The sequence below is a fragment of the Melospiza melodia genome, chromosome 1 (genome assembly GCF_035770615.1).
Source record: "Melospiza melodia melodia isolate bMelMel2 chromosome 1, bMelMel2.pri, whole genome shotgun sequence".
Taxonomy (NCBI): Eukaryota; Metazoa; Chordata; class Aves; order Passeriformes; family Passerellidae; genus Melospiza; species Melospiza melodia.
Genome location: NC_086194.1, coordinates 10,527,361 through 10,543,082, shown reverse-complemented (window position 1 = coordinate 10,543,082; position 15,722 = coordinate 10,527,361). Strand labels below are relative to the sequence as shown.

General features: G+C 40.9%; 1 protein-coding gene across 1 annotated transcript in view; it reads left to right on the top strand.

The window, feature by feature from the left end:
* Positions 1–1,894: 1,894 nt before the first annotated feature.
* VIPR2 (vasoactive intestinal peptide receptor 2) overlaps positions 1,895–15,722 on the top strand; it is a 50,959-nt gene continuing 37,131 nt past the window's right edge. The window contains exons 1-2 of the mRNA XM_063147775.1: positions 1,895–2,004; positions 4,823–4,925. Coding sequence (XP_063003845.1) covers positions 1,954–2,004; positions 4,823–4,925 — 154 coding nt within the window. The 5' untranslated portion in view covers positions 1,895–1,953. The remainder of the gene's footprint in view (positions 2,005–4,822; positions 4,926–15,722) is intronic.

Below are 15,722 nucleotides of genomic sequence, written 5' to 3'. Positions count from 1 at the left end.
GACTATTAATATTTGAGATATTAGTTTCCATCATTCCGCAGAAGGAATAATGATGACAGTTCCCAAGACTGTTTCTACACAGAACGTTAACAGTAATTTGTTAATTGGTTTCCCAGGCTACTCAGCTTCAACAGCCTAATGAATTATTTGCTCGAAGAATTAAACACTGGGGTTTGGTGTCTGGCAGCTCCTGTGTCCTCAGCTGCTGGGGCAGCCCAGCTGGGGCACAGCCTGCCTGGTGGCTCCTCTGCACAGCCACTGCCCTGGGGTTTATTGCTGGTGAACCTGATGAGCCCTGGCATGTATTAATTCCACTCATGAGAACGACTGCTCTCTTAGCGGGATGCCAGTCATCACAAATGGCAGAAAGAACTTCTGAAGAGAGAAGACTGGAGGGATTTCCCAAAGCCTTGCAGTAATGATCAGATAAATGAATGATAAAAGAAATGGTTTTGAGGTTGTTATTTTGGAAAGACTGATAGCTCTTAAGAAATTGATCCAGAATGCCTGTGTCAACCAAGAGCCTGAGGAGGAATCTCAGACACTGGTCTCAGGAGTCAGAGGGGCTGCACTGTGCAATTCTCCGTGTCCAGGAGTTTTGATCAGAGAGTTTGCCCGGGAATCTTAGAGCAAATGGCATAACCAGTCTCCTCTGCAAACCAGCTGTGTCGGTAGATGCAATCTGGCCCTTCAGTCCACCCGTCATACAGCCCAAAGTCAATCCAAAGAGGTATTCTTTTCTGCTACAATGAGAATATTTTTATTACCTGATAATATACTGTCCTACAAGTTTTTCTTTCTACATTAGTGTTTCCCTCTGCTCTCAGCATGCAGGTTATAATACTGTTTATTAGTTTGTAGTATTTCTTTTTTATGATACCAAAGATGTTATAATCAGGTATTTCTCCTTGATATATGAAAACAAATTTTGCATACACGTTAAAAAATTAAAATTCTCTTTAGCTTTTCTCATAGAAGTGTCCTTGATTTGCTTGTAGCTGATTTTTGGGGAGCTGTTTAGGAGAGTTTTATGCTGCTTCCTCAGCTCCTTTTAGTACATAATACTTACATTACCACACATATTAATTCAATGGAAAGACAACTGTAATATATTCCCATTCTCAGCTAAAAGCCAATATATAAACACTTCTTTTTCTGTAACACAATGTTTGTGCTAACATGTCATTTAACTGTGTACTTTCTATGCCTTGTGAGGCAAAATCCAGATCCATGCCTGGAGTAAACTGCCCAGGGAATATATGTAGTTGCCTTAAACTCTTGGTTCTCTATTGAGAACTCGAAAAAAAAAAAAAAAGAGTTGTGGGCAAGAAAGATTTAGTAATACGGTGGTAAAACGGACCCTGCCAGGGACCGCTTCACTCACCCCTCCACGTTTTGCGTGCGTGCCTGGCTTGAGGAGTCTGTGCTCGATGACCTTACTGGTTTCACCGGCAAAAGGCAGCCCGGTGCGGGCACGGATGCGCTGCCGGGACGGGCACCCAGCTCCCCGGGGGGTGTAGCAGGGGAAGAGGGGGTTCTCCGGCGCCTGGGAGAGGTGAGCAGCATCCAGCGCCCGGAGCAGCCCGGGGGCGGCGGCGGCACCTGCGGGGCGCAGCGATGGGCGGGGGGTCCCGGCTCCGGGCAGCGACTCGCAGCTCTTATGGGGGGAGCGGCGGCGGCAGCGAGAGGGAGGAGGAGAAAAGGAAGGCGAGGAGAGGGGCAGGGGAGACACGGGCAGGCGGGCGGGCAGGAGCCGGGGGCTAGAGGAGGAGCTCCGCGCACAGCGGCGGCGGGCACGGCCGCGCTCGGGGAGGCAGCGGAGGCGCCGCAGCGGGGCAGGTGCGGGGGAGCCGGCAGCGGCCCCGGGCCCTATGGTGCCGGGCGGGACCCGGACCCCGCTGCCCGCCTTCCAACGGGGCCCGCCGAGCGCCTTGGGACGGGCACTGGGCGGGCATGAGGACCCTGCCGATCGTGCTGCTCTCGCTCTGCTGGAGCCTGGCGCCGGTAAGTGTCAGCCCGCCCAAGGCAGCGCTCCGGGCCCGGCCGGGCTGGGCGGGCCGCGCTCACCTGAGGAGCCGGAGCGGAGCCGGAGCGGAGCCGGAGCGGAGCCCGCCGGGCTGTCCCGGAGCTCCGCGGGGCGGGGGCTCGGCGCGGCAGGTGCGGGACAGCGCTGCCCCTCGCCGCTGGCTCCGGCTGTCCCCGGGAGGAGAACGCGAGGGGAGCGGGCGCAGCCCCCGCCCGGACCCCCGGGCGCTCCCCCGGCGCTTCTGCCCCATCCCCGGCACGGCTCCGCATCCCCGGGACGGCTCCGCTGCGCCGGGCACGGTCCCATCCCCGCGGAGCCGCCACTCGAGCCCCGCAGTTTTCCCCACAGCCGGTGGACACCGCTGGTTTGCGGAGAGTTTTCACAGAGCGCTGCCCGGGAGCGGTCCAGAAGCCACTGACCGTCATCGTAGGGGGAAAAGCCCCACATCCACAACTGCTCTGTGATGTACAGTGGGATTGCGATGTACAAAGTAGTCAGAGTATTGGAGTATTCTTTAGGGCATCTGCTTTTGACATCTTTATATTTTTGAAGCATTTCTTAAGTAGTTTGTAAAAGTCAGTTACATTGATGGAAATATGATTCACAAAAAGAAATTTTTTAAGGCCTTTTAAGTTTTTTGTTACTGTATAACACCAAAAGTTGGGAAACCATACTGAAGGTGAGTGCAAGCTGCTTGTCAGAGGAAATGTCCATCAAATTGCCGGTCTAGATGCTTTAGAAATTGTAAGCTGCTTAATGTGCAGGGATACTCCTGAGCTGGATTTCCAGCTCGGTGTGCACATTTACATGCAGTTCTGTATTCATTGGTGACTAAGGATAACCTACTGTTGGTTAAGCAGAGGAAAATATGGATGAGCACAAGTCCTAAAAAGTGGTGAGTGCCCTCAAAGTCTTGATGTGTTTCGGGAAGTAGTCAGAGCCACATAGTCTGGAACCTTAAATCTCTTTAGCTTTGTGAAGTCCTTCTGGATGAACTGGATGTATTAGAACATAGCACAGTACAGTTTAGCATGTAGCTCAGCTGTGAAAAGTAATATGCTACCTTTGGGTAATAACAAATTTTTAACAAAACTTTACTATTAACCATTGATATTTCAGAGGTACCAGAAAGAGAAGTGTTTATTCAGCAGGCTTCTTAATTGCAGTAGCTACTTTGACTTATTCTTCATTTATTTAACATTTTTATTTACTGAACCTTCCTTTCCAAGACCCAGTAATTGCAATACTTCTTGATGAGTAGGAAATCCACTGTCAAGTTACAGAATGTTAGCACTTGGAAATGAAAAATAGCCAAAAATAAGTTTTGTGAAAGGAAAGTGCTATTAAAAACATTGTGTATACATAGGACTTTTATTTTACATGGCTGCTATCTGCAAAAAAGATTGCACATAACAAAATGTAGATATTTTCAGTATAATGCTGAACTTTCAATTATAAATTCTAGAAATCCTAATTTATGTTAAATATGTGTCTCTGAAAGGAAAAGAATTCTGCATTTGAAACGTGTAATTTCAATACTCAGCATGGAGAAGAGACATGGTAAAGGAAGTCAGGTTCTGATGTTGCAGACAGTGAAATGAGACATTTGGAGAAGAGACAGATTTTTGTGAGTTTTCACAACAGCCCCTGCTGTTATGCTTATGGCTCTTGCACTGTATTTTTAAAAGCTGTGCAAGTGGTTTGTCCACAAAGAGACTGCAGCATCACCAGGTACTCAGTCCTAACTCTGGATCTGAGGTTCTGAGCCCAGAATCAGAACTTAATTGTTTATTAACATTTTTTTTAAATTGCTGTGTCATGCATCAGAGATCATTACCAGATTCTGTTATTAAATGTCTCCTAAATTTGTGAAAGAAAAGACAGAAACTTGGAGAGACACCACCTTTTTCTTGGTAATTACAAGCGTGAGGTGTGAGGATGACTGAAGTGCTGCATATTCCCATTTTATTTATTTAAGATGTGATTTCATTTGAGCTAATCAAACTGTCCCATCAGCTCCACTGACATTTCCAGCTTTTCCATTTGCCACCTCCTGCAGTAATTTCTCCCATGCAGTCTCTTTCAGACTCCCTGTGTTTCTCTGTGAGCTCTGACTGCCTCTCTGAGCTGACCCCAGCACAACTTTCCAGGGTCTTGTTTCTCTCTTCACTGCTCCTGCATTCCTGTCTCTTCCTGTGGACATACATAAGCTTTTCTGAAAACCAAGGAGCTGAAGGAAGGGCTTTGAACCAGTAAAGGCATTAGTGCTTTAATTTTTAAGTAGTGGGGTTTTCTTCCTGCGTAGCATTTGCTTGAATCAAATAATCATGGCCTGGGGCCTTCAGGAGATAAAATATACATGGTGGCAAAGGGAAGAAAAGCAGAATTTACCGTGTCAAAGAGAATGAAGTTTGATCAATTTTCATGTTCTGTGATTTGTATTAAACTTTCAGCTCCCTAACTTACTACAAAAGGGGAAAAGAGCAAATGTATCTATTCTCCTTTTTCAGTTTCAGCTCAGAGTTTTTCTGGAGCAAAAGATCTGTTGGCTCAATATTGACGAATGCACTAGAAAGCTAAATGAATGCCACAGGAAGAAGCCAGTAGAGTGTTTCAACATTTTGTTCTGAAATGTCAATGTGTGAGAAGCTAAAATGGGCATTGAGTGTGTCCAGCACGTGCTTGGGTGAAACCTGTGCCAGTTAAAGTTGTTGCTTTCCGTATTGGTAGTTGCACTCTTCATGAAGCATTTTCATTCTAGTTTCAAGACATAACCCATTTGTTAATTTGACACAGGTGAATGGTGTCCATCCAGAATGCAGATTTCAGCTGGAGATTCACAAGGAGGAAACCAGGTGTATGGAGCTTCTAAAGAATGCAAAGCCAGTGGACTACAAGGGTAAGAAAACTGTAATGTAGAGATAACTGGAGTATTGAAGATTTTCTCTCTTTTCCTTCTTTGCTGTTGTGATTGCAGTTTCTGTAGTTGTCTGAACTGTGCTTGGGGTTTTACGGTTGTTAGGATTTATGGAATTTCGCATTAAATGCACTGCAGCAGCAAGCATGTGGTGAGAGCTGTGCAGGTGCTGGGACACCAGCTGGGAGCAAACACGTTCTCGTGTGCTGAGATGCTGTTGTAGCATTTTCTGACTGGCAGAGCAGCTGTGATGACAGGACCAGCAGGAAGAGCAAATCGGAGGGAAAGCTGAAAGCCTTGGAGCCAAGCATCTCTCCCTAGCTATGAGTAAAGTGCTGGGGGCAGAAAATATCTCTGGGTTTTCCAAGTGGACAATGTTTCAGACTGAAAATCAGATTCACACTTAGAGGACCATGGAGTCGTGCAAAGGGAAAAACAGACAGTTGTGTTATGCCCAAAACTCCAACTCTCTCTGTTCATTTATTATTTTCTTTCTTCATAAAAGGATAAATATATAGCTAGCCGTAGATCAAAGTGTAATTTAGTGGAAGGAAGAATAGTAGATGTAGGGGTTTTGTTAGGTTTTTGGACTTGGGGTTTGTTTGGTTTGGGTTTTTTTGTGGGGTGTTGTTTTTTGGGTTTTTTAGATTTTATTAGATTTCCTTCCTACATTCTCATGGGAGGAGAAAACAAGTTTATGGAAAATTAACATTTTTCTTGTAAGTTGAAGCTGCTGGTAAAGACGTTTGTTCAGCAAGCGGAATAAAAAGGGGACAGATAAATTCAGATTGTCAATATGTGGTTTATTTGGGCTTTTTGTGTTCATTTTGTTTTGAATACACTCTGATGATGACTATGGGACCTCAGAGACCTGCCATCTGCAGTGCTCTTTGAGCATAAACATGAGTCTCAACTTATGATGCTTTTTCCGCTTCTCCTCAATTTAAATGTGTAACTCTCCCAGTGCATGTTCCAATACTAATTTGTATAAAAAAATTCAAAGGATCATCAACAGTTTGTATTTTATTATAATGTCTCCATTTTATTAATCAAGATCAGTAATTTAAAAAATGCAAAATTTTACTGGAATAATTAATCTAGATTTAAGGCTTTTATTTATATATGAGTAGTGAAGAGAGATGGCTGTTACATAAATAATACTGGTGCGAAGCCAGATGGAGAAATAATTAGTAGGCCAGCTTAATGAATTAAATCATGAACCAATAAATTCCCTGTTAGCTGTTACATGGCTTTGAAAGTCAGGCTTTCCTTGTGATGGACTTTTGTGATCCAGATGCTGAAATGCTCCAAGGGTATCTTTGTGATGCACAGCAGTTTTATTTTGGGTTCCCGAGGGGAAGAAAGAAGTTTGCTGTCAGTATTTTCTTTCCACTGGGAAAGGGGTGCCCCCTGAAGTAAAATGCTGTGAAAGAAAACTCATGTCTTGGGAGGACACAGGATGTCTGATGGTGTTATTCAACGCTGCAGACAGTGGCAGAACAGCAGTGAAAGGATTTAGACATTTTATTGAATACCCATCTGAAACTAAGGGAATATTCCATTTTGTTGGAGACTGGAATAAAGCCCCTGCTTTATGAAAACTGCATGTTTAATATTACAGGAGAATTTGTTCAATGCTTTCTGTTACAGACACCTCACCAAGAACCTCCAAAGAGTAGTCTATGTTAAATGTATGCATTTACATGTACAAAAATAGACATTCTCTGTGTGTCCTTATTCTTCCTGTAAGACCTCTGTAATTAGACGAAGAAATAAGGATTCTTTTGAACATTAATACTCTGACAGCTGAAAAAGTAGAACTCCTAAAGAAAATTGACAAGCTGGAACTAGTCCAAGTTGTAGCTCCACATGTAACTTATAACACATTTGAAACATAGTTTTTTACAATAAATTCCCAAATGATATTCCACGTTTTCCTGAATGGGAAAGATGGTTGTACAGGCCTTGTCATACTTCTCTAACTTTAGTATGTGCTACCTGACTACAAAAGCTGTTAATGAAGTCTTGTGAGGGAACTGTCTTGATCTTGGAAATAAGGGTTCCCTGAGACTTTCCACAGAAGGCTTGGACCTCCATTACCAAAATCATTGGGAATATTTTCATTAATTTATTGGGCACCTGGGAAACCTTCACACCTCTATGTCACATGGTCCAGAATTTGGCTGGCATGCACAGCTTCTGAATTCTGGAGGATCAAAAAATTGTATGGGACAAGTTGTTTCTTCTTTGAATTAGACGACATTTATGTATTAAATATCTAATCTTCTTAGCTCCCAGTTAGGAGCTAAGGAAACAGTTAAGGGCTATTTGGGTTTCTTTGACATGATACAATGATCTTACACCTGAGCTGTCTCAAGACATGGGCCGAAGAGTTTTGCTGAGTAATTTTTGCATTGCACCTAAAATCACTGACTGTGAAGTCTATGAAGCACTTCATGGTTTCAGTAGTGTGTTTCACACGGTTGTGTGTTTTCCAAAGAAACACTGTATGAAACCAGTGTAAGCATCCTTTGAACAGTGCTAAAAATATGCTAAAACCAAAGGACCCAGTTGCTCTAAATTCTGCTCATTTGCCCATGTCAAACTGTGAGACACCCAAACCTCTTGCTTTGCACCCTTTGTGGGATTTTCAGGCATTAGCACATACTTTTCCATTAGTGGACAGCATTACACTCCATTTAGGGGAGAAGCCACTCTCCAAAGATCTGTGGCAGGGCTTTCCTCCCTGTAGTGCTCTTTAGAACATCTGGTTGTTTATTTTATGAAGACTGCATTAGCTTCTATCCCCATTTGTTGTCTTCTTTCCTCCTATAATTTGGCCCCTGAGATATGGATGCACCTTAGCTGGAAGCCTAGGAGAGGTTCTTTTATCTTTGGGCACATTTCTTTATTTTTGAAGGGCAGATGAATTGCATTCTAACTTGCTCATAATAGCTACAGATTTTGAGATCTATATGGAAAAAACTGTTTTGTTTTTTATCTGCTACTCATGGCTTAAAGTAATTACTTTAATGCAAAAAATAATTGTCCTACAAATTTCTGCCTTTATTCAGTATTTACAATTTTTCCTTATAAAGTAACTGCCCCCCTTCTCTTCACCTTCAAGTGAAAAAAATGAAATCTTATGGTCAAAAATGTTAAAATTCAGGGTTTTTTTAACAGGGTTCTACCACTAAAAGTTCTAAAAAATATTTCATTATGAAAAAAATTAAATTTAGGGACTTTTGATTCATCTTGGATTGAGCGGCTGCACAGTTAAATGTGTCTTTTCAGATTTTGATTTCCAAAATATGTTTTTGTGAGACCCATACGTCAGACAACATTTTTAATTTTAGATATGGCTTTTTAACTTTGAGGAAGGGATGTAGACAAAAAGAAAAATGGCTTTGGAAAGAATTTCATAAACCTCTCAAAGAGAAGCTTCATAATGCAGCTTGTAATAGGAAATTAAAAGAGACAAGACACCAAAATTATGCTCTTCGTTCTTTGTAAGTTTAAAGCAAGAGGGACCAATATTGCTGTATAATCCAATCTCCTGAATTGCACTGTCAATAAAATTTTCCTCAGTGATTCCAGCACTGAGCTCATGATCTTGTGGATGAAAGAGAGCTGTTCAGAACAGTGGGATGAACATTCAAATGTCAGAGCCATGGAAAGTTGCCCAGGAGTCAAATTTATCTGATCAGGTTACCTGCTAAGGTTGTTTTTCCTGGAAGAAAGATGCATATTTTGCATTTACACACACCCCCACACCTTTGTGTATAATACACACACCTCTTTCTATAGCCACACCAACGTGATCACTCCATCCTCCACATTAGAAAATAGGAGACTGACACAAAGCCAGATTGGACCTTTCTTTTGCTACATGAACAGGAATCTCCTTAAGGTTTCCCCATCATGATGCTCCCTGTCTCATCAAGGTCTTGCATCAGGTTTTGTTTAGTTTTGAAGCTATTTTCTCTGTAAAATGAGTCAGTACTTCAGACTGCAGTGGTGCTGACAGTCCTCTGAGGTAGCATTCAAAGTAGAATTAAATGAGATGGTGGGGTCATGGAACTTCTTTCATGCAGCACCAGGAACTCTTGGAAGCACAACTTTAGCTTTCTTAAATCTCTGTGCTGCTGCTTTTCTAGGTGTAGTACAGATACGTTGCTACTTTTTAGTTCACACTTTTTTCTTTCTTTTTTTTTTTTTTTTTTTTTTTTTTTTAATGAAGGAAGCTAAAGGGGCTGCTTTGGATATTTTTATGTTTTGGCTTTTGCTGATTGAAGTGTCATCATTAACAACACCACATAAAACTGACCCTTATGGTATTGACAATGTCTGGGCTTTGTGGAAGCTGTACTTAAATATTTGAGGGCAGAAGAGAGACAGAGCTCTGTCTTTTAAGGAGTTTGGGTGAGAAAGGTGGGAAAGAGCCTTGAATGAAATGAGTTGTCTACTGGAAAGTAACAAACTGTAAATAAAATGGTGATGACCAAGAAAACATCCTGATCAGCCTTATTCAAAAATTTTGCTATTTTACATAGCAAAATGTACTAAGAGTGACAATAACAAACCCTTTTGGAAAGAAGAGAAGCACCAGGTGCCCACAATGATTTTGAAGATCTGAAATTTCTGCTCTACCCAAAATGTAAATAGAAATCTGGCAGTAGACATTATTAGATGGCATTTGTAGCCCTGAAGAAGGAAATGCACATCCATAAGTGAATTTTTTGTGTTTTCCAGAAGATTCTGAAGGAAATACTGCCTAGCATAGTCTTGCACTTCACAAAGACAGCTGTGGCCATGGCAGTCTATTCTCTACAACATCCAAAGCTGAAATATCACAAGAAAGAATTTTGGGTATCAAAACACTGAAAAAGCTTCAGCTAATGCAACAAATAGCATATGGGTTAGACATAATACATACTAGCAGAAATATATGGTCCACTTCTTAATAGAGACAGTTAATATTTTGTGGTGGGATTTATATGAGCAGGAGATTAATTTTTAATGGTAATTTTCAAGAATGTACAGCATGTCAGAATTGGGGCAACATAAAGATGAGAGTACCTCTTACAGCTTTGACTATACACACATTAATATATTTGCATAAGAATAGAAAATAATGTTCTTATCATAAGATTAGCATGCTGTTCAGTCATTCAAAAATAAATGCACTTGTCTCCATAGGACATTTTGAGTAATTGGAAAGCAGGATTTACCTGAAAAATTTGGATAACGGTTTGTTTTCTTGTTTGAGAGGGTTTTTTTCAAAGTTTTAGCTAGTTTTAGTTTTAGTTCCATATTTCCCCACAGAACCCTAAAAATACATAAATTACATTAAGTGTAAAACTGGCCAATAGATTTTTGATTGTCCAAAGGGAAACTGTTATTCAAAAGGATAACAAGACATTTCTTCTGAAGTGTTTAATTTCGTGAAAATCCAGAAATCTCTTAGAAATCTTGGAAACCGTATTTTTGCCATTCCTGGTACTAGAACTGGCTTTTGAAGCACCTATGAAATTCAAATATTTTAGGTTAACATGAGATAAACTCTGTGGTTTCATCATTTTATTTAAACTAGTTAAATCTGACGTATACTGTAGAATTTCAAATTTCTGTTTGCTGTCCAGTGTTTGTTGACTGGAAATTAAAAGTTTTTCCATTGGCATTTCCTGCAGTAATTGGAGCTGCTTCTAGATCCCCCCGCAGCCAGAGTTTGTACTGCCACAGCACTGCAGGCAGGCAGATCCACCAGAGGGGCTTTGGGCAGGCGGGGTGTGGCAGGTCCTACCCTGGGTCAAGGCAGGTGTCCCCAGGCAGGTGTCACCTCCCTGGCACAGGGACATCAGCCTGCAGAGGGAACAGGGCCCAGCACAGGGCACCAGGGGTGGGCAGAGCCCTGGGATGGCTGGGCAGGGAGAGGAAGGCACAGGCTCTGAGGAGGACGAAGGCAGAGCCATCACTGCCTGTTCCTGCTCTCAGAGCCCTGACAAAATCAGGTGGGAAATATCCTCAGTGGGGCAGCCTTTTTTTGGGGCTGTCTCATTCCTATTCCCGTTCTGAGCAATTCTGCTTTGCTCCCAGCTTGTGCAGCACCTCTTTTTCGCTGTTTTTGTTTTTAATCACTTGTGTGAAAATGCAGAAGGAATGTCAGTCCATATATGTTCATAATTCCCATGCAACCCAAGTTCCACGCTGTGGCACACAGACCTGCAGCCTAGAAATCATTGCCCATAAGAGGTGAGATGGCTTCTGCTCTGCCAAGTTAACTACAAAAATCAAAACACTGAAAAATAAACCCTAGGCTAGCTGTCGACTTTCTGACTCATTTTCAAAGCACTCTGTTGTTTTTTCATGTTTTATGCACGCCTAGACAGTTTTGAAAAATGCTAAACCTCTCTTGGAAGTGACAATTTTTAAATCCAAATACAAAGTGCCACCTAGTGGTTATATATTTATAAAATGTGTCTATAAACAAAATTTTCCAGCACAAGCCCCAGTATTTTATGGTTTTATAGACAAAGAAGCACTTGTAGGTAAGTGAACCTGTTGCTCAAAGACTAGATCTCAAAAAGCAGCATGATGAGTGGGGGTGGCAGCACTTATGTAAGCTGAAGAAAATGGGAAACAAAATGTAGTTTTATAGTCTGTTATGTTTCCTTTAATTATGAACTATTTGCAAATGCATGACAAGCATTAAAGACCAAACATTCAAATAAAGTAAGTGATCTCATTGAAACTAGCTAACAGTAGCATCTGAGTGTCCTCTGGAGGAACTGGAGAAGAGACTTTTGGGCAAGTCACTGAGCAAAGGATTTCAGGGAAGTTTGGTTGTTTCCTTGGATATTCTGTGAATGGCACATCAGAGAAATGAATGGTGCAAATGAAGACATTGAGAAGGGATTGTTCTATGCAGGCTGTGGGAGTGTTCTTCTAGACACCACAGAATCAGGGATGAAGAACATTTCTTCTTTTTGCCTTTGCTACTTTTGCTAAGAGTTGTTAATGGTTTAAACCCAGAGATCAACCCAGCCCTGCACAGATCCTCACTCACTCCCCTACCAGCAGGACTGGGGAGAGAATTGGGAAGGTAAAAGCTGGAAACTTTTATGTTAAGATAAGAACAGTTTGATAGGGGAAGCAAAAACCCACTGTTCAGCACTGTTCCAAACCAGCTCTGTATTAGCAACTGTGAAGAAAATTAACTCTATCCCAGCCAGAACCAGCCCAATAGTTAAAGAAAAAGCTAAAGAATGTAATAGTAGACATACAGAAAAAGAGGAGCTAACACAGATCTATGTTGGACTGACTTTTTATGCAGGCACATCAAAGTAAAAGGACAAAAACACTCAATGCTTAAGAATTTATTGAAGCACAGTGGAAACATAGAGACTAAATCCAATAATGAGCATAAAAGAAAAAAAAAAGATGTACATTAAAGTACATCTGGTACTTAGAATACTTTAAAATAGTATAAATAAAAATTATAGACATTACATGAAATAAACATTGGAGCAATTAAAGTTTTGCCTTAAAAGTGAATTACAGAAAGAAATAGAAATCTAGCTATAGAAAGTATAATTTTACTGGTAAAATTGTTACTAGAACTAAAATGTAAGACCTTATTTAAACCAAAAAATATGAATTTTTTTTATCTGACTTGATCAATATCCTTCAGAGACAGTAGGAAGCAGGCCTACATATGTGAGAGATTTGTAAAAGTTCCAGAAAATGAGAATTTAGATAATGATTTTATGAGTGATGCACTGATGGATGACAGTCCAGAAATCCTAACTCTGAATGCATTAATGGTTGGACAGAGAGTCGTAGAAAGCCAGTTGAGAGGAGAATACAAAGTTTGATCAAGTTAGATATTCTATGTAGGGAAACAGAAACATTTACATAGCATTTACCACACCTTCACTTCCCAACTGTGTGGTATTTAAAGCACCATAGACTGCCTTGTGGTCACTGGAAAGAAACAGGCAATCATTGGGAGCAAGTACCCTGGCCTAATTTCAGTTGTTTTAAGATGAAGTTAAGTTAAATGTATCCCCCCTCTGCATAAGGGTATGTTTTCCTAAGAGAAAAAGAAGATATATGAATAAAACACTGTTAAAATCTGTGGTAATTGGAAGAAGGGGGCGATGAGGAAAGGTGTGATTTGAAAGCCCAGAAGATGCATTACTGTTAAACAATTGCAATTCCAGCAGTAATTACACCAGTAATTAATACTATTTCAGCATTCAGACTAGATTCAGATGCCCACTGTAGTCATTCAGTGACTATAAATGCCTCCAGGACATCTCAGCAGTTTTCTCAGATGTCCTGTACCAGTACCAATAAGCCTGTAGATAATCATAAATTGAGGCTTAATATTCTTGGAGTTCTGGTGACAGCGATTTCATTTTCACTCACATGATTTCTGATGCATTTGAATGTAGTCTACATGCAGGAAATACATCTTTGGTGTTACTTCATCCATTTGATTTGAGGAATCTGAAACACTACCATTCTCACCTGGGCCATCAATGACTTTAAAGTCCTAAAATACTGGGGGAAAAATAAAGGAAAAAACCATATTCCAGAAATCATTACTGACTTGTGATGTTTTGAACATCAAAACCTTGCAGCAAGCTTTGAGATTTGATACAAATTGTGTTGATGAATTTTGGTAGGAATAGGACTTGAAATTCAATTTTTCTATATGTTTCATCCAACTGAGGCTTGAATAAGATTTTAAAGTGTTTTCTGTGGCAAACACAGCAATGGAGCTCTGAAGTCCATGCTGTTCAGCTGCCTGTTTGGCAAAACCTTAGCCCAGTCAATGTACAGTAGCATAGAAAAAATTTACAAGTCCTCTGAGCTGTTTTCAGATTACTGTAATAAGGCCACCATTTTACAGAGTGGATTAAACAAAAGGGAAAATTTGAGAAAGTCATCACCTTCCATGGGTGTGCATGAACAGCTTCATGACTCATCTCAGCTCTCACTGTTAGTGGAAATGGGGTTGAAATAAAAATGTCTGAGGTCTTACAAGATGATAATTATTCTTGTGTACTCCAGGGCTTGTTTATGCTGGCTCAGGGAGCCCATCAATCAAAGCCAAAAGAGTTTCATTTTGTCACTGTACTTCTGAGTGCTGGCAGATGAAGAAAATAGTTTCTTTGTCTTTCTGATTACTTGTATGTCGTGTTATTGATGTTGTTTTTGGCTTAAAATCGGTTGGGGAGCAAGCATGACCTGAATTGGTTCAGGTAAACATTCTTTTAGTTTGAGTAAGCTCTGGTGCTGCATCATAGAGATTTGGGCTTGATTTTCACCCAGAACTGCAACTCAGGAAGGACTTAAGCATGTTGAAATTCCATTTCAAAGGCTCTGAAGGTGACCTGCTCAGTGTAAACCTCTGAAATTGTGTAGAGATGGCCAAGCCACTATCAGAGATCTCTCAGGGACACTGGTGGTAATGCCGAGAGAGGCTGATGCAGCACACAGGGCAGTAGAGGATAAGGCATTACGTTATCTACACATAGAGATAAACTTTGTGAAGTTCTCCCTTTAGTAATCCTTATTTTTGGCATAATCTTTCTGAATATAGAACAGATGCTGCATTTAGAACTGTACAATCTTAAGAGGAGTGAAAAAAGACCCAATCCCTATAAGCAAGTGAATCCTCTGGAGAATTGCATTTCCTTGGGAAAGTGCATAAAGAGGACTCTGTGGAATTGGTGATCAAATGCAGAATTTCTCCCATAACCCTCCTCTCATCTTCATTTATCATCTCCAGACCTTGTTCTTGTGCCACTCAGCGGCTCCCTCACAGCTATCACACTTGGATGGATGTTTCCAAAGGAAAGCAAGGCCCATGGGAACACTGTGCCACTGGCTTTCCTTCATGCTGCAGCTAGGACACAGCCCTGGGACAAATCCAGCTGCTGGTCCTGTTACACATTCTTTGGTTCCCTAGTTTACGTGTGCTTTGAAAGTAACTTAAACTTTGAAAGCAGGATGCTGCATATTTTAAGTCAACACAAGCTGTCCAAGTTTAATTGCACTAAAAGTTTTATACAAATATAGAACTTCTAAATATTCCTTTTCAAGTTTCATTTAACTCATGTGGCTTGATTTTGGGTATGACCTCACTGGCATAGAATAAATTAATAATGAATAGCTAATACTATAAATATTCTGAAAATAATATGGCTGAGAGCAGTTCCCAATCCAAGTTTTATGTTCTCTACTGAAAGGAACAAACTGTCCCTTATACTGCTAATAATCTTATGGAGATAACACCAGTGGGATAATAGTTTGATTTCTGTCTTTAACATTAATTACAAACTAAAATTTTTATATGCTTTATCTGAAGCCATAAATGCACAGAATTTGGCACGATTTCTTTTTTTTTTTAATAGCTTGAACTGAGATAATATGCGTAACATTTCCTTACTTCTTTGTCCTTGCAAGGCTTGTGTTGACAAACTTTCATAGCTGTTTGTTTAGCTTAGAAGATATGCATTATAAACAGACACCTTTAAACAGGGCACAATTGAGCCAAATGCCTATAGAAGCTATAGGGAGATTTACACTCATTCACAAGACACAGCCTTTGAGCCACATATGAACACAGGCAAAGCTGTAGCAAGTTACTTTCTAATTGTAACAAGCATTTACCACTATAAAATATATCTATGGAATTTGAAGCCCCCCTGCCCTTCCTGAAACCAATATATAGAAACATTATTTGTTCAAATGTCTGTTTTTCAGTTT